General features: G+C 52.8%; 1 protein-coding gene across 1 annotated transcript in view; it reads left to right on the plus strand.

Annotated features, from left to right (window-relative positions):
* LOC118001860 (synaptojanin-2-like) overlaps positions 1-24072 on the plus strand; it is a 98696-nt gene that overhangs the window by 36611 nt on the left and 38013 nt on the right. The window contains exons 4-8 of the mRNA XM_034992043.1: positions 3356-3581; positions 10609-10692; positions 17373-17434; positions 20964-21060; positions 23506-23678. Of these exons, the coding sequence (XP_034847934.1) occupies positions 3356-3581; positions 10609-10692; positions 17373-17434; positions 20964-21060; positions 23506-23678 (642 nt within the window). The remainder of the gene's footprint in view (positions 1-3355; positions 3582-10608; positions 10693-17372; positions 17435-20963; positions 21061-23505; positions 23679-24072) is intronic.

Consider the following 24072-nt stretch of genomic DNA (forward strand, 5'->3'; position numbering starts at 1 on the left):
GGTGCCTGGATTTCTGTATGTTGAGGGTTATTCGGGTGCTCCTTCATGGACACAGCTAGGTGTGGATGACTGTATAAATATGTAAATTATCTACAGCTCTTTCTGGACGCTGGGGGTCATGACCCTGGCAAATCCTGTTGGGGAGGGGTGGTGCAGTGACTTACATTGACGGGTGCCAGGCCTGGGTTGTCAACTGCTGTGGCCTTCAGATTTGCCAGGAGACGTGTAAGAAGTGAATCAAGCCGACATGATGAAATCGTGCCATAGAAATTGCTCCAATTTGCCTCATATACTGAATGTTCTTAGAATTCCAGTGCTGGCCCTTTGGAACCGTTTTCCAGCCCTAAGACAGAGTTGGTGAGGCTTATTTAGATCCTTTATTTATGCCTGCCTCCCTCCCTCCATGTGCCCAAACCCAGAAACTCGTAGGTCTCCTTCACTGCAAAAATGTTTTTTTCCTTGGTGCTTCGGGCCCCCCACCCCTGGCCCGACTTCTGTTTGGAGAAAGAGCCTTCACCATATCCTGCCGTGCGCCTCGGCATTCCCTACCCCCAGGCCCTCTTGGACCCTCTGGTTTTGTTGAGTTCTTGGGGCAGTAATGTGCTCAAACTTGAAAATACCTGTGACTCTCCTGCTGATCTTGTTCAAATGCCGATTCTGACTCAGCCAGTTTGGGCGGGGGGTGGGGGGGGCGGACACTCAGCATTTCCAGCCAGGTGACCATGGTGCCTCCTGTCCTGGGGTTTGAGGACCCCTCTCTGAGAAACAGGTCCAGGGGATGGTGTTTCTGTGAATCACTAAGTCCATTGTGCAGGGACGAGCTGGTGCCCCTGAAGTCTGCTGAAGTTAGGGAGGCAAGGGCTGTGGATTCTGAGCGCTATCTGTGCTAAGGCCACGGAGCCACTTCCAACAGGGACCGGTGGGCAAGGAGAGGTCTCAGAGGCCGTGACATTCCTTGGCAACATCTTAGGACGGTAGGGGATGCCTAGGGAACCGGGTGGCCTTTGTGACTGCTTTTGTCAGGCTTTCTTCTGCGAGCTGTGGGGCTGGAGACCTGGGGCCCCCAGAGAACAGCAGGAACAGATCACGAGGTGGAGGCTGAGGGGGGCTGGGGAAGGGGCAAGCCCCAGGTGGACGCCAGACTGTATCTTGAGCTGAGAGGAAGCGGCAGTCTGGAGGGTGCCAGGCCACTGGGTGTGGTGTTTGGGTGGCGCCCACGGAACTGACCACAACTGAGTCAGCCCCGACTGAGCAGTCACGGGCTTGGTTGCTAAAGCCACCATTCGGGGGTGCCGTGTTCCAGGTCTGGACCCACATCTGGAGTCAGATGGGGCCAATACGGAACGTGGGTGGTGAATGGGGGGCGGGGTGTAGGGCGGTGTGAGGTTGTTTTTCCGGGCTCCTGATGGACCCCACCGAGAAGTGCTTCCCAGTGGAATGCGAGCCTGGGAGGAAACTCACAGTAGTTTTCCTTTATAGATCTGGGTCCCTTCCTCTGAGGAGAAGAGCTGTCCTCATATAGCGCGCCAGATCAGTGTGGCTACAAACGGATTCAGAGTCGACTGTTTGGCAACAGGCTCCTTTGCCTGACCCCTGGTGACTGATGGCGGCCATAGCTGTGTGGCTGGGAGACTGGAATATTCCGGAGGCTTTGCCTAGATGCCATATGCAGATTTAATTTGTTACTAAAGCTGGTTCATCATCTGAATTTTGGAGAGTGATTCAGAAGAGGAAAACGCGTTTTTGTAAAGGAGTGCCCTGTGATCATCATTTTTCAGGCGGACAGGCACAGTGGCTAGGAAGGCTCAGAAGGGGGCCCCACGTGGCCGCTCCCTGAGGGGTGGGGTTCCTCAGCGTCAGTTGGGGAGGCTGGTCTGAGACCTTGGGAGCCTTGCTGCTTGGAGAAGCCACCTGAGACATCAGGGCTCACAGGGTACTTCTGAAGAAATGAGAGAAGGCTGCTATCTCTGAGGAAGGCTCTAGGGCAGGAACAGTGCTGCCTTTTTTAAACAAATAGGGCATTGTGATCTAGATTTGCTTAATACCCTGTGGGAGAGAGCCTTCTGGGAAGGTTCCTGCCTCCCTGGGAGTGTCCGAGAGGCCCCGGAAGGTGCTGTGCGGGTCCCCTGAGCACCCCGAATGGAGCTCGGCCTGCAGTGTCAGGGGTCCGGGCACCCCTCCGACGCCTCCTTCTCAGAGTGGCGGCTGGGGCCGAGTAAGGTCGAGTGGGTGTTGGGGAAGCAGAGCGAGCAAGGGGAGGTGGTGGCGAGCGCAGGTGCGGCTGGTACTTGTGGGGCCTTCAGTGAGAGAGGAGGTAGGCCTGGGGCTGGCGGGGCCAGTAAAGAGTGCAGGCTCCCAGCTCCTCGCTGCCGCTTACTGGCTCCCAGACCTTGGGCAAGTCCTTCACTTCCCTGTGCCTCGGTTTCTTTATCTGTAAGATGGGCTGAATGATAATACCTTTCACGTAGGGCCTTTGGAGGATGAAGTGAGTTAATCCATCCCAAAGCACTTAAGAGTGGTGCTCGGTGCATTTGATAAATGTGCTTTTATCCCTATCCTTATCATCATGGACACCAGGGGTCCCCAGAGCCCCAGAACAATCCACCAGATATGGGGACGAAATACTGGAACTTTCATTGCTCTTATTTTAGTCTCATCCTTTTTATAAAAAATATTTTATTTATTTGAGAGAGAGTACAAGCAGGGGGGAAGGGAGGCAGAGGGAGAAGCAGACTCCCCACTGAGCAGGGAGCCCAGCGCAGGCTCAATCCCAGGACCCTGGGATCCGACCTGAGCCAAAGGCAGACACTTAACTGACTGAACCACCCAGGTGCCTCTTGTCTCATCTTTTTTTCTTTATTTTGGATTGCTTCCTAGTGCTCTCATGGGATATGTATGTCATTTAAATAAGCACGCATATATTTAATGATTATTTTTATCATTTATTATTTAATTACAAAACCTATGATTAAATTTTTTACTGATGGGATTTCTGATTTAAAAATGTGGAGGCGGGGGGTTTAAAGGGAGGCTCCTCCCATGTTCGCTGGAAGGTGGTGGTTGGCTCACACTCCCTGCCGGGCTTTTCATTCGCTGATACTGATGCCCGCAGTGGTTTTGGGAAGGTTGCCTCGGTTGATACTGCGCAGCCTCCACTGCCCTGCTGCTTGGAGCGCAGGGCTGGGGTGTGGGGGGCATCACAGAAGCATGTGAACCTCCCGGCCCCGGATCCCCAGCACCGAGGCCACTGCGGGTGCCTCCCCCGCCGTGCACCTGCCCCTCCCCACTCGCTTGGGCGCAGTGGTACCTGGAGGATGCGCTGTGACCCGAGCTGCTGTGGGGCTCTGTTTTGCAGGAACCAGCTGCTGCACGTGCCCCTGAGGCAGCACCAGGTGAGCTGCTCTGACTGGCTACTGAAGGTCATCTGCGGCGTGGTGTCCATCCGCACGGTGTACGCCTCGCACAAGCAGGCCAAGGCCTGCCTCATCTCCCGCATCAGCTGCGAGCGCGCCGGCGCTCGCTTCCACACCCGCGGCGTGAACGACGATGGCCACGTATCCAACTTCGTGGAGACTGAGCAGGTCAGTTCCGGGGCCGGTCGGTGGCGCCCGGTGGTTCGGAGGGGACCCGGCCGTGCACGTGCGTTTCCATTTGGGGCAGAAGAGGTCCAGGCATATTGGAGGTCGTTTCTGGTGATCGTGGCTTCTCCCTCTGATGAGAGAACAGAGTCATTGGGGCTCTGCCTGCAGATGTGGCTTCCAGTTGGCCTGGGCTGTCTTTCCTGATACACTTTTGCTGGGGTAATACTGCTTCCCCGAGGTACTTTCAGCTAAAAGGAAGCAGGAATTTTTGCTATGGTCATAAAGGGTGATAGTTATTTCAGAGGGCAGGCGATGGATGAACCAGCAGGGTTGGCAAATCTTAAGACAAAAAGTAGATCAGTAAAGCAAGGATGAGAGGAGAAACCATTTTTTATTCTAAATCAACCGGAGCGTGTCTTAGCACCTGGGAGTTGCGAAATCTGCGTGTTCAGCGGCACTTGCTTTCAGCTTCCATGAATATAACCATCTGCTTAATCTCTCATTGATTTTTTCCCCCCTGACTCATTCCCAGAGATGCTGTCTTACATTGGTTTTTTTTCTCTGTAGGTTGCAAATCTGTAGGCTAAGGCCACCTTGTAGACTGACAGGTGGAATAAATTGTAAGAAAGGCAAGCCCCGTGAAAGGCACAGGGGCCGCGCAGCTGTGGGTGGCATAAACAGCAAACAGCCTGTTTATTAGCCTTGATGTGGCTTTGCATCCCCTCCTTCTTGCAGCCGTGAGAGGTGTTTTCTACCAGCACGTGAGCCAGTTTAACTCAGCGCAGATCTGAGCACCTGCTTTCTGTGTGCGAGCTGCCCCCTGCTTGGGCTTAAGGTGAGGAGGTCCTCTTGGAGTCAGATGCTGACGAGGACGACTTTGGAACGGGAGCTTTCCGATGAGCCGCATCTTGCCTATGACGGCTGTTCATTCTGTCTGCTCTCCTGGATATAAATAATATCTGGCTAAAAATGTCAGAGAAAATGTGGCCCCAAGATGGAGGACATTTTCTCTTTTCTTGCTCATGTCCGTGTGATGGAAAGTACTTCCTTTCGTTTGCATGGCCCCGCCTGCATTACCACATCCCACCCTGATGCTTATCCTTCTGTGATGAGCCTTTGAATCAGTGCATCCAACAGATCGTTATTGTTTATCGCCTGCCAGGGGCTGAGTGCTGTGCCAGGAACTGGGGGCCAGAGGTGCTAAGCGTATTTGTACAAATCAAAAATGCCCATGCCCCCTGAACCTGGTAACTGAAGCAGATGGAAGAGGTTTTCATCCGCGGCACTGGAGCGTGGCCCCTGCCTTGCTCTCCATCCAACTTTTGGGTAGATAGTCCCTTATTTACTCTTCTTCTTTGGTGCTTCCCAGAGTTGTGAGTTTCAACCATATTTTTTAAAAATTGGGGTCTCCTCTATTGTATCCTTATCAAGTAAGTCATTGGAAAAGCACCTGCCCTCCCTATCACTGTTGTTCCTGAGAGATGGGCATTTTAACACTGCAAATCTGAACAAAGTGCCGCAGACAGGGCTTAAAACAACTATTATTTATTGTCTCACGTTCTGGAGGCCAAAGGTCCGAACTCTGGGTGTTGGCAGGACCATGCTCCCTCTGAAGCACCTAGAGGAGGATCCTTCCTGCCTCTTCCAGCTCTGGGGGCCCCCCTGTGGCAGCCCTCTCATTCATCTCTGCCTCACCTCCATGTGGTGCCCTCTCCCCTTTAACGAGGAGACCCACCCTGTCCAGTGTGTCCCATCTTAACCGCATCTCCAAATAAGGTCATATTCCGAGGTGCTGGGGATTAGGATTTCAACATATCTTTTTGGGGGACACAGTTGAACCCATAGAGACATAATTCAGTGTTAAGGGACAGTGCTTTAAATGCAGTACATTTAGCTTTTTGAAAAATCTTGATACTGTGCTTGCTTTTCTCCTTTTTCTACAGACTAGGGCTGGGGACTTTGCTCTGGTTATTTCATCTATGTGGGCCTGGTGACTGGCATTTGTCCCATGTGCCCAACTGCTCGGGCTCAGAGACAGGGACCTTGTTTCCTTGTGGCCGGCCCAGCAAGGCCTCAGAGACACCACCCGCCTGCCCTCTGGCTCCTGGAGCCTGCAGCCCCATGCTATTTAAATGGCCTCCACCTGCCTCCCTTCTCAGGATCGGGGAGGGATTTCCTGGTTCACGCAGCCTTTGCGGTCTTCCTAGTTCATGCTTTCTCTCCCTTTTCCTCTTCTGGACTCGGGATCAGACAGAGGTCTTGATGAAACCCTCAGCCCAACCTTGCTCTAGAAGCATCAGACAAGCGGACAGGCAGCCAGACACCCCCATCTGCTGTTCCCCCAGAGATGGGCGGTGAATGTGGCCCTCATCCGGGACGAGCATGGCTCCTTGGGCCCGTGGTGATTTTGTTTTTACCAGACGTGTAACGGGGCAAGGGGGTCATGGTGGCCTTGCCCCCAAAGCAGTTCTCTGTGGGGCTACTCCCAACAGACCACATGCTCTCCCAGGATGATTCATGCCTTCCGAGCGCCCTCAGACAGTGTGACCACCGTGGTGTGGGGCCGGGGGTGGGAGTGGCGGAGAAGGCCACCCCCAGGTGCAGGGAGTCAGTTCCAGAGCCGACTCCAGGTGTGTCCTCGTTGGCAACAGGGGGGCGGACTCTGAGCCCCCCAGCTGAGTGTGGTTGTGAGCCTGCCCAGGCAGGGAGGCAGCAGGACCAGGACAGGCACCTTCACCGTCCTGGGAGTGCCCCCCCCGCCCCCCGTCGGTGCTCAGGGACACACACAGCACCACGTGGGGCCGCCGTGGGGGGGCAGGAGTGAAGGCGTGCGCTTCCGAGGAAAGCATGCGGCCGAGGGACACCCTGCCCGTGCCCTGGGAGCCAGCGCAGCCCGGACGGGGGGTCAGCCACTTCCCGAAGAGGTGGCGTCTGCCATAGGCGCGTCATCCCCTTTCCTGAAATGTTTTCAGAGGCAGGAGGAGCGGCCAGCGCTGAAGGAAAGAAGCTGCTCCCCGAGAGACGAGAATCTCGTGTTGCTCCCACTTGTCCAAGACAGCCCTCTTCTCTGTCTCTGTAGTCGTGGAATGGTTTTGTTGACAGCCCTTGGTAGCAATAGAAGGGCTTAGGTTGATCTGAGTTGTTTGTTTTTAACAAAAACCTTTTCCTAAGTGGAGTATACATGTAAGCAGTGTCCCTGCCAAGCACACCTCTGCCTTCCTCCCTCCGCCACCTGCTGGTGAGGGGGCTGCTGGGTACGAGCGCCCGGGGAGGATGCGCAGCCTGCGGGCATCTGTGCGCTCGGGGGAAGCTTGGGAGGGGGAGCCACCCAGTAACCGTCCGGGAAACCTGCTGAAACCCTGTTGAAGTTGGCCCATCGGGGGCTGCGGGGATGTGATGGGGGCCTAGAGGAGTCACCCCCGGGAGCCCGCATGGCCCGCTCCCTGGCGTTTGTGGAACCGAGACTGTCCGGCCTGGGAAAGGATGGTGCTATGGGGTAGCGTGCACCTGCCTGCAGTCTTGGTGGCTTTGCTCAGGGTGACGGCAGAGTGTGCATTGCTTCCTGAGGCCCTCGAATCAAAGTGATGCCGTGGGCAGAGTGGGGTTGGTTCGTTCTGGTAGCATGGTGTTGCCTGCTTTGTGACCTGACCTTGGAAGAAGGGCAGGCTTTGGAACGTGGGCTCCTCACCAGAGAGTGGCAGGCAGCATCTTGGAGGAAAGTGGGTGCTGGGCTGCAGCAGGAAGGGGTCTCAGCTGGGTCTGCTTGGCTCCTCTGGGCAGTTGCCCATGGATCCCAGGCCCCTGCTACAGAAGTGAGGTTCTTCAGACGCCAGCCTGTGGCCATGTGGGAGTGGGAGTCCTTCACTAAATGCTTGAAGGTGGCTGACGAATTGTTGTGCTGTGCTCCTTTGCAAATGGTGGGACTAGACAGAGAGCAGGTGGGTCCCCTGAGGCGGGGTCCTTCCTAAATTAAATGTTCAGGGAGCCAGAAGAGGGAGATGTTTTCAGCACCACCCACTCTGCCTTGCTTTAACATTTTTCCGAAGGGGAATGAACAAGCTTTCTCCTCCAAGGCAGGCCGTGTGTGTGTGCGCGTGTTTGTGCACATGCCTGTGTAGTGTGTAAGTGTGCATGTTCGGGGGGAGGGTTCGTGTGTGTGCACACAGGTGTGTGCTTTGGTGTGTGAGTGCATGTTCGTGGGGGGTGTTCTGTGTGTGTGTGTGGTGCACGCATGTGTGCAGGTATGGACCTCATCTCCGTCTTCCTGGGAAGAAGCCTGGAGTCCTTTCGGCTCTGCTGTGAGTCATACCTGGTAGGACTGCTCTGCAGCCGTGACTCACCATGCAGAAAAACAAACCCCAGAAAGTCCCTTTGGTCTACCAAAAGAAAAAAAAAGAAGAGGAAAAGTATTTGGCTATTGAAGATAAGGCCACTGATCAATCCGGGAAGGCGAGGATGTCTGCGTGTCTTCCCAGGAATGCAGCAGACTTGAAGAACACTGGTTTGCAAACACCTCACCTGGAAATGGAAGTTGAGCAAAAGCCTTTCAGATAAAAGAGTATCTGCTGGCTTGCGAGTCTCCCTGCATTATCTCTTTCTTTTTAGGGTCCTTGGGTTTCTGCTCCCACCACTCCATGAAAGGGGCCACTAGGTTGCCAAGGCCAGGGTGTCCCAGGCCCAGCTTGGGCTCACCACCGCTCAGCCATGGTGGTCTCCCTCCCACCCCTTGTGTGTCCCTACAGTCCCTCTCCCCACAGCCTAAGCCCTGCCCCCCTAGTGCTCTGACCCCTGCCCACTCTGTCAGTCCTTTGCAGGGGCCTCATCCACACTCCTGGGCAGTGCTCTCCTGCTCTCAAGAGCAGTGAACCACTGCCCTGCACTGGGATCACCTTCCCTCATTACTCACTTACTCCTCCCTGTGACCAGGTAACAGTAACTTCACCAAGAGAGGGAAACTGAGGCCCAAAGTGGTTAAAGAACATGCCCAGGGTCACCCTGCAGGGCACATGGGAGCTGGCAGGTAGAAGGTGCTGTCCCAGAGCCCATGAGCTGACCCACTTCCCTGCTCCACCCTCCTCTCCCCTCCCCCCCAGGATCCCGATGCCCTCTGTGAAAACCACTTCTGGAAGGCGAGGCATCGAGTCTGCCAGAAGTATTAAAACCTCTGTTCTTTAGCTCAGGAAGGAAAGCACCACAAATCCACTGCTGGCTTTGTCTTATCACCTTGGCAACAAAGAAGGTGGTCCTGATGATGAATGGGACGCAGAACTGGAATATCTTCATGTGGGAGGGAGGAGTGGAGAAATCAGAGGCATCTTTTCTTCCTGTCCCAGGGGTGGGGTCTGGAGTGTCGGGCCTCCTGGGGGGTATTTTCTGAAGCCCGTTCTGCCTGTGCAAGTTCCGTCTCAAGAGGAGTGTGGTCTGATGCTAGAAGTAGTTCATTTAGCACGTGTTAAAGTGAAGGGTAATAGTTCCATAGCTTAAATGAGGTCCTGGCACTGTTAAGGGCTATCCTTATAGAGAAATGTTGGCTAAATTGGTTTCTTTCTCACTAATCTGGACCTGTAAGCTGTTCATCTCCTTGTAGTCAATGTGCCTACATTAGTTTAAGCGATCTGCTACTTTCTTCTGGTTTTGGTCGTTTGTTTTAAGATTTTATTTATGAGAGAGCGAGAGAATGAGCACGAGCTGGTGGAGGGGCAGAGGCAGAGGGGGAAGCACACTACCCGCTGAGCAGGGAGCCCAGTGTGGGTCTTGATCCCAGGACCCAGGGATAATGACCCGAGCTGAAGGCTTAATGGACTGAGCCATCCAGGTGCTCCTGGTTTTGGCTTTTGGTTTTTATGTTGCTTTGTTTTGTTTTGTTTTTAGTAGAATAATAGGACATAGCAAATTTGCTGGTAGTGCATATCTGGAAACAGACAAGTTCTTAACCCAGTGCTTTTCCCTTTGGAAAAAGGAGTTCAACTCAACTCTGTAGCTGCCAGGCTCCCATAATTCCTGTTGTCCCAGGGAGCTGCGCGTCTGATGCTCAGGTCCTCTGCCGCTGCAGAATTACTAATGCATGTGTGATCTGAGCGTGATCTGGCCACACAGAAAGCTACCCTGTAAGGGAGCAGGCTGGTAAGAAATGGAAAGGATCAGCAGCATAGCCCAGGCTGGCCCTGCCAGGCCAGGGTAGAATTACTCAGATAAAGGGCAGTGCATCTGATAGTCGCCGCAGCCTCCCCTCGTGATGCTCAGGACCGCACTTCTCGTCCCTGTAACACTCCCTTGCATACAACGTCGGCGGGGGCTGCAGGTAGATGAGCTGGTACACCCCGAAGCAATGGTGTGTGTGGTGGGGGAGGAGGTCTGTTCTTTAGCGAGTGAGTATCCTCTGCTTCTAGGCAGGCGCTCCCCACTGGAAGCCTGTGGAGGCTGTGCGATGTATGTTGACTTAGTGATGGGGTTAAGAACACAGTGGCACAGGGCCAGAAGCAACTGCAAGTTCAAGTCAAGTCTTGACCTGTGTTGTCAAGTGCAGTGTCAGTAACTCGTGTGATCCACCCGGGTCTTTTGGCCAAAGCTTGTTTGTTTCATCCATCCCTTTGCAATTGCTCTCTGCTACTTAGCTAGTTGACAAGCTGAAAATAGAGGGCTCTAAGGAAAGTCTTAGTTAAATTCCAGAGCACATTTGCTTTTGTTCCTACTGTGGGGAACGGGGAGGCATTGCTGGGCTTTCCAGGGAGCTGGGTCAGGCTGTGTTTAGTCCCGGGCAGCTGCGGCTCTCCCCAGGAGCCCTGTGCCCACTCCAGACTCCTTGGAGGCTAGTCAGCCATCAGCATGCCCGTGAGCACACGGGGCTGGCCTTGGATCAGGGAACAGCGAGGCCAGGCTGGCCAGGGGAGCCGAGGGCACAGAAGTCCGCTGTCTGCCCTTCATTCGGGCTGGTGTCGGGTCTCAGGAGGCCGGATCCCATTACCCGGCCCCAGGACATTCAGTTGCATTGAGGAATACTTTCCCTTTATGTTTCCTTGTGGTGCAGACGATTTACATGGATGATGGAGTGTCGTCTTTTGTCCAGATCAGAGGCTCTGTTCCACTGTTTTGGGAGCAGCCCGGGCTTCAGGTAGGTAATGAAAAAAGTAAGTCACCTGCCTCTCTCTTCTGAACAACTGTGGTTTGTTTCTTTTAACCGTATTTCCTTCAGTTTCTAGGCTCGTTCCTCAGGTCCGTTGGATTGAGCTGAGCTGCCGAAGTCTGCACACCTGTGTGTGTGTGTGTGTGTATGCACATGTGGTTGTTTGTGCGTGTGTGTGTGTGTGGTGTTTATATACAGAAATGTATACATCGTGTGTAATTTTCTGACCCTGAGCTTGCTGTTAATGCGGGTGACGTGGGAAGGGAGGTCTTTGCTGATAAGCAAGCCACATAACGTAATTGAGTGGAATTACTTTGTTAGCCCCCAAGTTCAGTGTATGGAGAACACAGCCAAAGATGTTTTTTGAGAGCTGAGACCATCCTTTGAAAGGTTTTCAGGCCCTAGTGGCCGTGCAGCAGGTCCGATGGCTGGAGGGAGGTACCTGCTGTGGGGACACGTGAGAATGGCACGGAACTTTCCCGTGATTTCTAAAAATACACCTTGCAGTCTAAAACAGGGCTCTGGTCCGTGCCAGAGGTATTTGGCGTTCTGTCTCCTGGGAAGAGTTCAGGGCGTGGCACCACGTTCCAAGGACACGTTTGTCATCCGCGGAACTGTGCACTGCTTCGTTCGCGAGTTCCTTCTCCAGAGGGTCATGGGCCGAGTGGGTCTGAGGTTCCTCAGCGTCGACCCCAGATCTTGCCCTCTGGCCCAAGCGATCGCCTGTGTGCCCAGAAGACCTCCCTGCCCAGGCCTCTGTGGTTCCGGCTCCTCTTACCAAGGACGCTGTGTGTTGGTGGTTGGGTTGTCAGAATGCCTTAAGAGGCTCAGGGCCATCTGCCAGGTTCTTGGGGGCTGTTTGCCACCACTGGGTCTCTCCCCAGCCCTTGACTTGACCCCGTGGCAGCAGAAGGCATTTTGTCCATGTGGCTGTCGTGCCGTTGACAGCCTTGATAAGGAACCATGTCCGTTCTTGGAGGGAGGTGGAGGCGTGAGGGTCTCCTGTGGGATCTGACTTCTGGTGGAGGGAGAAGCCTTTTTAGCCTTCAGTCTTCCCATCAGAAAGGAACAGCTAAGATGTGTGAGGCTGGCTGGTGGCATTGCGTGGCGGCATAGACAGACACTCCTGAGGATGATTAGGACAGAGATGATTCTGGAGCTCATCCCCAAATAGTTTTTTTTAATGGCTGTATTGTGATCTAATTTATATACCATAAACTCCACCCATTTAAAGCATACAGTTCAGTGGTTTTTAGTGCTTTAGTGGTTTATAGTGTCATGGAGCCAATCACCGTGGTCTAATTTTAGAGGACTCATCACCGCTAAGAACCCTGTCCCTGCTGGCCGTCACCCCTTGCCATGCCCTCCCAGCTCTCGCTGAGGCCGAAGCAACAATCAGTCTACTTTCTCTCTATAGATCCCCCCTTCAGGACATTCCAAAAAGGGTTTTTGAAACTTGATTTTCTTTCGATTTGGAGCTTCTGGAGCTCTGTATTTAGAAGAATAAAAAGCAAACATCAAGTGAGTAGGAGATAAAAAGGAAGCAGGAGACAGTGTTAGGTTGCACGTGGAGACTTTAAGAAATCCAGAAATTGGGGATGGTCGTGATAGTCTTGGAATTCGGGAAGGAGCCTGTGAAATTCATCCCCTTCACCCCTGTGTCCAGTTCTGGGTCCTTCTGACCTCCGACGCTGACCCTGAGATCAGGATTTGGGATGGCCGATGTTATCAGCGGGCTCCTCCCTGCCTTACAGGCTGTCCGTCTGCAGGGCGTTTCGGGGGATGCATCCGAGTGAGTCTGATTCCCCAGACTTTCAAGAAGCTTCTCCCTCTCTCCATTGTGTCTTGTCCGAGCTTTCCAGCTCTTGGCATCTTCCATCCCATTTCTAGGACTCTTCATGTTCTGGTCTCCCTCTTCCCAAAACAAAGCAAAACTGGTCTGTCATTCCCTTCTTTAATTTTGGTCCCCAGTTTGACCCACTTGACGCAGCCTGACCCTGACATGGAACAGCTGTCCCTCAACCCGACATGGGCAGCCTCAGTGGAGCTCAGGGGGCGGGAGCTCGCTTTTGGCAGCTGTGGTGCCTTTTAGATTCATAACACTTGTGCTGCCCCAGAGCCTCCGTGGTTTCTTCAAAATAAGTTTCCAAAGGCTCTAGTGTTCATTAATCTTGCAAAGGATTTGCTAACCTTTGGGTCTGATACCCGTGTTTATCCTCAAACCATCCACCATCGAAGAGAGATTAGGTCATCTTCAGGGCGACCAGGTTCAGTGATGGTCTGCAGTCACCCTCCTCTCTGAATTATCAGTGGCAAGCCCAAGGATGGATTCTGGTTGTTTTTCTCCCCTCCTTCTTAGGTTAGATGAAAAATGCAAAGATTTTTGGGCAGACAACTTGCATTTTAAGTTGCAGGGTTGCACCCTCTGGGGGCTCTCCCTGGAGACCGATGCACTCTCCCAGGGATAGGGCACAGGGGTGGGGACGGGCAGAGGGGACTCAGGATGATGATTTGTCAGCACGTTTTCACCCCAGTGGTGCCTTCCTTACAAACTCCTGGATCCTGACACCATTTCGAGCCACCGTGTACCTTTCACAATTTCCTCTTTACCATGTAAACAGCTTTGCAGTTTATAAATAGCCACACTTAAAGCTAATTGCTGTCCTGGCATGGTTAGTGAGAGAGTATATTTTTTCTATACTCTTAGTCCGTTGAAGATTTTGCTCCCCTGTCACTTTAGAATCTTCCTCCCCTGTAACATGCATATACAGACGGGGCTTGCCAAGGTGAGTTAGGTCTCTGTTTGGAAGCTTCCTAGGACGTCAGCAGTTGGAGGAGGATGCAGATTAGTCCCCTCTGCTGTTCCCACCTTGCCCACACTCGCCTCCTCCCTGTCACGCCCTGTTCACTAGGCTCTTGGGTACATGGCACTGTATGTGCTCCGTTGTGTGGTTGTACTTTTTTTGGTCCCCAAAAGGATGTGGGATGCCTTGTAGTGCAACAGTTTCAAAAATAAGACGTTGGGGTGAGGGAAAGATCCTTCTAATGTAAACGAACCGAATCCGGGAGAGAGTCGCACACACGCTGCGGGCCCCGGGTCTTGTGTGTTGGCCCGAGCGAGCTCCTGTGTTTCCCGGCAGCCGTCGCCCAGAGAACCACGATTGAGGCAGCTTCTGCTGTGATTCAGAGCATAAACGTTGCCGTGATAGGCCCTGGTTCCAGTTCAAGTTCTGGTTCCCTGGCTTAGGGACCCTATTCTTTCGACAAGTTTTTATCTCAGAGCAAGGTTCTTATCAAAAACAAAAAACCAAAAAACCTGAGAAGTTCCTATCTTTGCCCAGCCTTAGTTTACTCTTCTGTAAGTGGGGTTGACAATCGACCTCATGGGGTTATGGAGAGGTTGTGTCACGGCGGATAGTAGAATTCAGTGCAGTTTCCAGAACCCGGAGGGCACACAAGTGGTAGCTGTTAATATTTTTAACGTAAGTTATACCATCTAGGAGACAAGAACACAGGTTGCATTGGGAGAGCATGGCTCTTTGCACCCAGAGAGTGGAATGAGAGCCTCGCCCGTGAGGTGGGGACAGTGTCCACGTGTCTCTCTATCAAGATGAGGCCCAAGGACGAGGCTCCTGGTGTCCCATCGCCCCGCCCTCAGAGCAAGCCATTCGTTCATCCCAGAGACACTCACTGAGCATCTGTGGGTACGTGGGGACACTTTACGTCATAGCCCCTGCCTTCGGGAGGAGGTCATGATAGGCTGGTGTGAGTAGAGCCCATGAAAGAGGAGGCCAAGATCCTTGGGGCAGCTGTGGGGAGGGTCAGCTCGGCCAGCTGAGGGGGTGAGTGTCTGAACCGACTCGGTAGGGATGGGGCCACATCGCCCAGGCAAGGAAGGCAGCCTGCAAAGGCGACCACACGTGCGGGTGTGGCGGCCCAGTGGTCCTCAGCATGTCCGGGGAGTTGCAAGGCTTGCTGCTCACGGCCCAAGGCATGGGGGCCGTGGCCAGACATCAGACCAGAAGGGCAGGCAGGGGCCAGATGGAGACGCTAAGGAGTTTATGTTTTACTCCAGGAGCTGCTAAAGGGGGGCGCCCCGACTTGGCTGCACTGGGTATAGAAGAAGAAACTTTGGGTTGTGATTCGAGGAGAGGCAGACATGTCCAGTAACGGAACTTGTCACTAAACACCAGGCTTCTGAGCCCTGGACCATTGTTTTTCTACTCTCCCCTTACTGCCTTCCCCTGGGAAGGATTCTGAAAACAGCCGCAGCTTATCCAGGGGAGATTTCTCGTCCTGATGGACAGGCTGACCGTGCAGCAAGCAGCCCCTTCTCTTGGGCTTCAGCCCTCTGGGATCTCGAGGATGGTGGCTCAGAGGAACGTGGGCCTGCTTTCTGCCGGTGCCTGCCTTGTGAGTTCCGAAGACAGGAGCTGACTGGCCTCGGAGTGCCGGAGAGAGCAGTCTTCTCAGAACTCGGGCTGTGCAGGTTTTGGGAATGAAGTCTCGCATTCCCTCAGCCAAGTATTAATGCCTTTGGGGAAAGGAGCGCAGAATAAACACAACAGCAAAGTGGAAGTGATTGGTGGAGCCTCTCCTAAGGACTCCCAAGATTTCTTAGGACCAAAAGGGACTTGGGACTTTATTTATAGAATCATTTAGACGGACACACCTAATCCCAGTGATTTCTAAATCTGTTGCTGAGAAGCCCTTTGTCTAGAGTGGCTCTTTCCTCAGGTATGAAGAGGGACAGATGTGTGACCTATGGCAGGAAAACTTGGAAATAACGCTCGGTCCACACTCAACAGGGGCCCCCGATGGTGCGGACAAGCCTAATGACACCACATTTGTAATGCTCCATAACCAGCAAAGCCGAACAATACACTTCAAGAAACGTTCTATCTTAAAATAATTCCAGACCTACAGAAAAGTTGCAGGAACAGTAGGGAGAACTCCCATGCATCCTGTCCCCAGATTCACTTGATGTGAACCCCTTGCTGCCCACACACGTGTGATCCGCTATTTTCTGAATCCCTGGAGAGCGGGTTGCTTACATCACGTCTCCTTACTTAATACGTCAGGACGTTTTTCCTGAAGGTAGATGTGTTCTCTTGATCAGCACAGGATGGGTACACCGTCAGCAGGTATGACATGATGCTCTAAACTGACCTGCAGTCCACATTCAGGATTTATCAGTTGTCCCCATACTGTCCGTCATGGCACCTTTCCCCCTTTGGTCAGGGATTGGGACATGATCCTGCCCTGCGTGTCACTGTCACGTCTCTAGTCTCCTTTGATCTGGATCAGTTCCTCTGCCTTCTGTCTCTTGGACACTGACATTTTTGGAGAATGCAGGTCTTTTTCTTTAAATCGAAGGTGCCTCGTGGGGGTTTCCAGGCGTTTTATTATGATTGGGTTCATGGTGTGGATCTCTGACACCACCACATCCTTGTCAGAGTGTCCCATCCGTGTCCCACGGTGTCCATGTGCCCCCTCATGAGTGATGTGAATTTCCATCACTCAGGCACGGTGCTACTCAGTTTCTTTCCTATATATATAAGTTACTGTGTCTTCCTTTTCAACTAATAAGCATCTACGAGAGACTCAGACCATGCTAGTATCCTATTCCCATCAGACTCTCCCTGAACATTTATGATCAACAGGTGATTTTTGCTGAACCATTCTTTTCTTTTCTTTTTTTTTTTTAAAGATTTATTTATTTGAGAGAGAGAGAATGAGAGAGAGCACATGAGACGGGGGAGGGTCAGAGGGAGAAACAGACTCCCTGCCAAGCAGGGAGCCTGACGCGGGACTCGATCCCGGGACTCCAGGATCATGACCTGAGCCGAAGGCAGTCGCTCAACCAACTGAGCCACCCAGGCGCCCTGAACCATTCTTTTCTATAATGGTTGTAAAATGGTGATTTTTCCACCACTGTATCCACATTTATCGATTGGTGTTCTACTATAAGGAAGAGCCCTCCCTTCCCCCCATCCACCTGCCCACCTCCCTGTCCGTTCATCTGTCCACTCATCCACCCAGTCAGCCAGCTCTCATCTGTAGAGATTTATGAATTCCTATTTCAGTCGTCAGATTATAATCCATTACTGTCCTTTGTAGTTCAGTGCTCACACTGTCCCAGATTTGTCCAGGGAGAGCTTTTTCAAGCTGGCCCCAATAACAATACATAATTTTAAGTTTGTTTTTTAAACTTTTGATGTTAAATAGGTAATTCTAAATCATAAGGCATCTTAGTTTACAGGTAGTTATAACTCAGATTTTAGGGTGGCCAAGGTCCCCAGACTTGCAGAGGAGGCTGAGAAGTGGTTTCTCTCTCCCTGGTTGGCTTAGGTTCACCTCTGCAGTGTGGAAAAGTTTGCAGATCTGACATGGGTCTCATCGGCTGACCCTGAAGTTTCTCTTCTGCCTTTGGAAGAATTCCAGCCAGCATGGGGTCCATGCGGCAGTTGGGATGGGCTGCAGCAGAGCCAGACTCGGGCTTCAGGACCTGAGTTCAAGGCCGGCCTTCCAGACCTGTGCATGGGCCACAGAAGGGGCCAGAGGCTGCCACGTGTAGCCTGGCTGGCAGCGAGGGGGATGGGGAAGACCATCACTTCCTGGGTTCACGGAGCAGGAAGAATCACTAGTGTTACTTCTCTTTGCTTTAGGTTGGCTCTCATCATCTGAGACTCAACAGAGGCCTAGAAGCCAACGCTCCTGCTTTCGACAGGTAGGATTGTTTGGCACCATCCTAAGCCTGTCATCCTTTTGAGAATCTTCCCCCCCCCCCGCCCCCACCAGACAGAAGCGCAGGGGACAGCAGGAGGGGAGAGCCCCAAACCCTGGACCTGCATCTGCCTTTTACTTTGGTTCTTTGGGCAAGAGGGGAGTGTACAAAACGGGATTTTTAGTGGCTCTCAGGTTTTCCTGAAAGTTCATTAATACTGAGGTAACCCTTGGCAATGATTTTATCTTACCAGTTCGTTCTTTAATGAAGCTTTATCCCTTCGTCCGAGTTAACAAGGGATAACCTAAATTATAGGATATTTGTGGCTGCTTGTTTTTCCTTTAAAAGCGATATATTCCCAGACTTAAAAAGTCATAGTATAGAAAGGTATAAAGTGAGAAATAAAAGTACTGTCAACTTCTAATTGCCACTACTAAAGATTTCACTATTCGTTTTTGATTTATCGTTCTAGAAAACCATTTGGCAGATACACAGTTCATTTTCTGAACCACAGACTAGACCATTACACGTTTCCTGTTATGGAATTTTCTTAAGAATAGCTATCGCTCAACTAAACAGTAACTTACATTTGACATAGTTAATGGCTTCTTAAAATATTTGCTTTTTTTTTTTTTTTTTTAGATTTTATCTATTTATTTGACATAGAGAGACACAGCGAGAGAGGGAACACGAGCAGGGGGAGTGGGAGAGGGAGAAGCAGGCTTCCCACTGAGCAGGGAGCCCGATGCGGGGCTCGATCCCAGGACCCTGGGATCATGACCTGAGCCGAAGGCAGACGCCTAACGACTGAGCCACCCAGGCGCCCCAAAATATTTGCATTTTTAATCTAAATACTAATCTTAAAAATTAGTGAATGTCGTAAAAATTCCAAGAGTGATTTTTTTTTTCAAGGGTATTAATCATTCTGCCTGAAGCTTGATTTGGATGTTAAATCTGTGCGCATCCTCTTGTTTACCGCAGACTGGCATATCAGGCCGACGGTGACCGTGAATTAGCACATGGTGTATGTGTACATGAAGATGCTCTTGCCTGTTTTCAGAATGCTGTTAACATGTTCTGTGCATTTCTCAATGGCTGTTGGAGACACTGATCTGCATTAAATGTCCTTAGGAAGTTGAAAATGAGATTCCTCCCTAGCTGACCACAGTAGAAGGGAAGGGACATGCATGCTGGGCTTGTTTCAAAGCCTTGTGTTGATGAGCTTTTAAAATATATATATATATTAAGAATGTTTACACCGGGGCGCCTGGGTGGCTCAGTTGGTTAAGCGACTGCCTTTGGCCCAGGTCATGATCCTGGAGTCCCGGGATCGAGTCCCACATTGGGCTCCCTGCTCGGCAGGGAGTCTGCTTCTCCCTCTGACCCTCCCCCCCTCCTGCTCTCTCTCTCATTCTCTCTCTCAAATAAAAAAAAAAAATGTTTACACCAACTTAAATATTTTTAAATCCTGTTAGTGCGTGGTGTGTGCCCCCGAGGATAGGCCCTCTCTTCTCGCAGAAGCCCTTTCGAGACCGTAAGCCCTTTGACGGGCCTGGACATGTGGCCTACAGCACGCTCACTTCCTAAAGCGGTCTAGCCGGGATGCAGCTGAGAGGAGCTGCCCAGCCTCACCCTGGGTGCTGCCCCGATATGCTCATTTCAGTGCTGTGTAGGAGCTCGGGCACATGATTCTCCAGCAGACCCACTGCAGGGGGCACTGGGGGTCCCGAGGGGCAGGGCTGCAGACCCCTGGAGGAGTGCCCCATCTCTGGCACATCAGGGGGCTCTCAGGAGTTTCCCCCTTCTTTGATACGTTTGGTCCAGAGTAAGTCCCTTACCCTCACAACTGCCCCCACGAAACCCCTTTCCCTGGGTAGTTTGGGTACACACGGAACACCTGTGTCCAGTGCCGTACTGTTCCCGAGGTCGTTCAGTTACTGTGGCCTAGGTGTGGCCACAGTGGGCTTCCCTGCGTTTCACCCCCAAATCACGGGTGCTCGCTCAGTGACCAACAGCTGGGCAACTCAGACTTGCCACCAGAGCAGAGCCTGCCCTTTGGCTCCACGTGTCTGACCTCTGGCCGGGACACACCTTCCCCAGGCAGGCAGACCCAGAAGTGCCCAGAGGGGCTGAGCCATGCACACTCCATCTCTTCTCAGACCCTCACCCCGAGCACAGGCTTTGCAGAAGCCCCCGATTGCACCAGTCTGATTGAGCCCTACCTCTTCCCGGGGCGGGGACTCCACAGGGAGGGCGGGGCTGCCAGGTGCATCCTTGAGCTCACCCTTACCGAGTCAGCAGAGGACCTGAATTCAAAATACCCGCTTCAGAATCCATATTCTACTATACAGTGCTACCCCTCAAAGTTGGTAAGAGAGTATCTTTTTCTTTATTGGGCTAAAATTGGTTCTTTTGTACTAATTAGCTTAAAAAAATGTCATCCTAGAAATTTGGGAAATACAAAAATCTATAAAGAAGAAAAAGATGTTAAGTCACATAAAATTCCACCACTTTTACTATTGTGATGTGCTATCTTCTAGTCTTTTTTCTATCTTTAGGCATGAAGATTACATGATAAAAATATGGTTTACATCTGCTCTTTGTATTGTCTTTTCCTTATATTTTTTTATATTACATTTAAGCATTCCTACCATTATTAAGACTGTAAAGTTAACTTTTCAAAAGCTAGTGATAAAGGATAAATATTAGTCTTTCCCTAATATTTCAACGTGTGTATTTTTTTTTTAAAGATTTCATTTATTTTTTTATTTGAGAGAGAGAGAGCATGGGCAGGGGGAGGAGCCGAGGTAGGGGGAAAGAATCTCAAGCAGACCCCACGCTGAGCATGGAACCAGACTCAGGGCTCCATCTTATGACCCTGAGATTGTGACCTGAGCCAAAACCAAGAGTCAGATACTCAACCAACTGAGCCACCCAGGCACCCCACAACATACGTATTTTTAAAAGTCTCTGATCTATGAATATTTTCCTAAAGCCTGAAATTTTACTGTGCCTTCTTGGGTTACACATAATTACACATAATGAAATAGGCACTTAGATAACAGACACTAAGGTTAACAACCCTCCTACCAGCTTTTCTAGTTTAGAGAAGGAAGGTACCAAGTGAAATTAGAGATTAATTTCAGAAATGTACATGTCACACTTCTTGGGCTCTGTTAATAAAAAGCCAAGTTAGCTGTTCTAGATTTAATAGTGGTCCTTTACAGAAAGTCCAGCATATCCTTCATCTGATGTTACGCTTATGTAGAAGTCTGATAGGCTGTGAATTATTCTTGGCCTGAGCCTTGCGTGCAGACTGTTGACACGCTTATCCCTGACTGTGGGGTTGGTGGCTGGGAGAGACTGGTTTTCTCCCCCTGGCCACCACCCCAACCAATTTTGGGTCCTGGGGAACAGCTCCTCCCGGACCTCTGGTGCCAAGCAGGTCCCTCCTGCACCCTGTGCCCTCGAGGGTGGGGCCGCCAGTCTGTGTTGGCGTCATGGGGTCACAGGCTGCGCTGTTCCGTTGCAGGCATATGGTGCTTCTGAAGGAGCAGTATGGGAAGCAAGTGGTCGTAAACCTGCTAGGGAGCAGAGGCGGAGAGGAGGTGCTCAACAGAGCCTTCAAGGTAAAGGCCGTGCTGCTTCTCGGCCCCGGGAGGCGGTGGGGGAGGGACACGAGGGCCCCGTGCGGAGGCACGCTTCCATGCAGGACTGGGAACAGCGCTGCTCTTACCACACTTGGGGAGTTCTTTCCCACCGGCTCTGTCGTGTTAGGTGATTTGGGCTTCTGATATATGAAATTTAATTTTTATGAACTGATGGTTAGAGAGTTTGCTCAAACAAAGCATCTCCCACCTCCAGCTGCATTTCCTCTGGGGCTCCCCCTGGGGCGTGGAGGGCTGGGGAGAGCCAGGCCTTTCTCCCTGGTTCTCTTGGACACACACACGCACACGCACACACACGTGGGCTGCGCCCCGCATTCCCTGACTGCTCAGGGAGCCCGAGCTCCACTTCCTTCCTTGGTCTGGCTCTGCTGCTGGCCAGAGCCTCCTGGCACTCACCCAAACACCTGCAGGGCACTGGGCCTGGAGCAGTTGTTCAGAACTCCTGCTCATTTTAAAGCAAGGAGTCTTAATTTCCTCCCGCTAACTTCAGCCTTCAAATCTTCCATCCCTGTCTGGGCTCTCCCTGAAAGCAGCTTCCTTTGCCCGGCTCCCCATGGGCTCCCTGAGGCCCCTCTGGGCAGCTTCAGGGGTGGGGGGTGTAGGGGGATGGGGGCCTGAGCAGGGAAGGAACCAATTGAAGGAATAGCTCCACCTACCTCGCCGAGGCCTCTTCCTGTTCCCAGAGCTCCCGAGTGTATTCGGTCTGCAAGGTGAAAAGCTCTAGAATGAGCTGTGGGCGACGTCCACGTTCCTTTCCCAGTGGCCCGCGTCCCCCACTTAACAGAGAAAAGTCCTCTGGCTGTTCCAAGATCCAGGAAGCCCCTTCTGGGGGGAGTGAAATCGGACCTCAGCTCATGGGAAGCAGCGTTTGCTGCCTCTCTGACTCCTGACCTCTGGCCAGTAGGAGCTGAGCCCAGTGGGTGCTCCTTCCACTCAGCTCAGAAAGGCCATGTGCTCAGAGCAGACTTTCTGGTGGCCAGTTTCATTTGGCCAGACCTGCTCGTCCTGTTTGGTTTGTTGCTGTTGGCAATAAGCTTGCTGAGTATCTCCCCTCCCAATCATCTTGGCAGCAATGCTGATGGCTTATTTTAAGGAAAAAGAAGGAAAGAAACAGAATCTCTTTTCCCTTTATGTCTTGAGTTATGGAGAGGGGATGTCCTCAGCACCCCATCCGTCAGCGGAGGTGCCCCCTGCTGACGGGCTCTTTGTCATGAGTGGGCCAGGAGGCAGCAGTGATCCCGTGGCCCAGGTGGAGGAGGGCAGGCTGCTGGGCAGGGAGGAGGGAGGAGGTAGATGCCGCCTGGAGGAGACCTCCTGGTGTCACACCGAGCGGTGGCTCCCTCAGTCCTGAGGTCCGTGCGCCAGCCACCGACCTGAGGTCCTCAGGCCACAACCCGGCAAGGGGCTCACTCCAAAATGTGACGTCGTGAAGGAGTACACTACTCAGTTCCGTGGACTTTTTCCTAGCAAGACTCTCCAGATGGTCACAACCATGCGCTGACTGGCATTCTGGCTCACAGCGGATGGGCACTTTGAGTTGCAGGGACCAGAAGGCCCAAAGCCCTTCTAGTCTTTCAAGGTCATTAGAGACTCTGGACAAGTCTAACCTGAAGCTACGCAGGAGGGTGCAGGGTGGGACAGGCCTGAGGCCGGATGCCTTGAGGAGGCCGCCGGTTCATCTTCTACCACAGGGCTCTTGAGAGAGCTCAGGAGTTGCCCGGGAGGTTCCTCGTGTGGGACGGAGGCCTCTGTGAGGAACACCACGCTGCCTGGAGCCCACCTGCTGTGCGTTCCCGGCTCTGGCCTCGCCTGCCCTCCAGGTCCTGCGCCAGCCTGGGCCACGGGCCCCGAGCACGCGTTACCCCATCCCGCAGTCTCACTGGGCTGGACCCAGAGGACGCTGATGGGAGAATTGGGCACCAGCGAGCACACCCGCCTGAGGCTTACACTTGTCAGGATGGGGCTGGTTACCACGGCAACAGGGAGCTGGATTATGAGCTCCACAGCCTGCTGGGCTGCCCTGTCCCTGGCGGGCCGGTGGCACCTGGGTGCCGGCAGAACAGAGTGGTCCTTGCCTCCTCGGTGCCCTCCCAGGAGCCCCGCGGGAGGGTGATGTCGGTTCAGGGCTGTGAGCCAGGGAACCAGAGCTGCTCTGGCTGTCTTTCGCCCGGGCTGCACCTGCCCCACTGCAGGCAAGATGCTCTTTGCAGTATTGCCCTCCGAGTCTTTGTCCTTCCGTTTCAGGGTCAGCACGGACAGACAGCTCGGCCCCCCATATTCCTTCAGGCTAAAGTGTGTGCCCTAGCGAGCGCCCCGGTTAGCCTCCCCACCCCCAGCCGTGAGAGGTTTGCGGCCACTGTGTCCCTTCCGTTGCTCTCCTGCCATTCTCTCCCTTTCCACCGGCAGAAGCTGCTCTGGGCCTCCTGCCACGCCGGTGACACGCCTATGATCAACTTCGACTTCCATCAGTTTGCCAAAGGCGGGAAGCTAGAGAAACTGGAGAACCTGTTGAGGCCCCAGTTGAAGCTGCACTGGGATGACCTGGACGTGTTCGCCAAGGGCGAGAATGTAAGTCCACGGTGAGTCTCCGCCTGCGTCCTCCTCCTCCTCGTGCCGGGTGACCAGCCACGCTTGCAGTCTCCGGGACCACAGGCTCAGGGATGTGGGGGGTCCCGGGTTCCAGCGCCGCCTTCCCCTTCCCGCCTTCAGAACGTGCTTTTGCATGTTGTGAATAGATGGCAAAGCGTGGTTTTCTGGCAAAATAAAGAATAAATAACGGGACTAGGTGAAAGCGTGGAGCTGTGGCGACCGTAGAACTTACTGTCCGAACCGAGGAAAGCCCATGAGAGTGAAGACGGATAGCTGGCGTCAGCCCCGTTGCCCGAGGAGCCCGGGGTCTGGATTTTCCTGCCCAGAGCCGAGCAGAAAAAGGAAGCCCCCTTTCCTCAAATCACAATGCAGCCGATCCTCATT

This window comes from Mirounga leonina, unplaced genomic scaffold, assembly GCF_011800145.1.
Source record: "Mirounga leonina isolate KUSES-001 unplaced genomic scaffold, KU_Mleo_1.0 Mir_54, whole genome shotgun sequence".
Taxonomy (NCBI): domain Eukaryota; kingdom Metazoa; phylum Chordata; class Mammalia; order Carnivora; family Phocidae; genus Mirounga; species Mirounga leonina.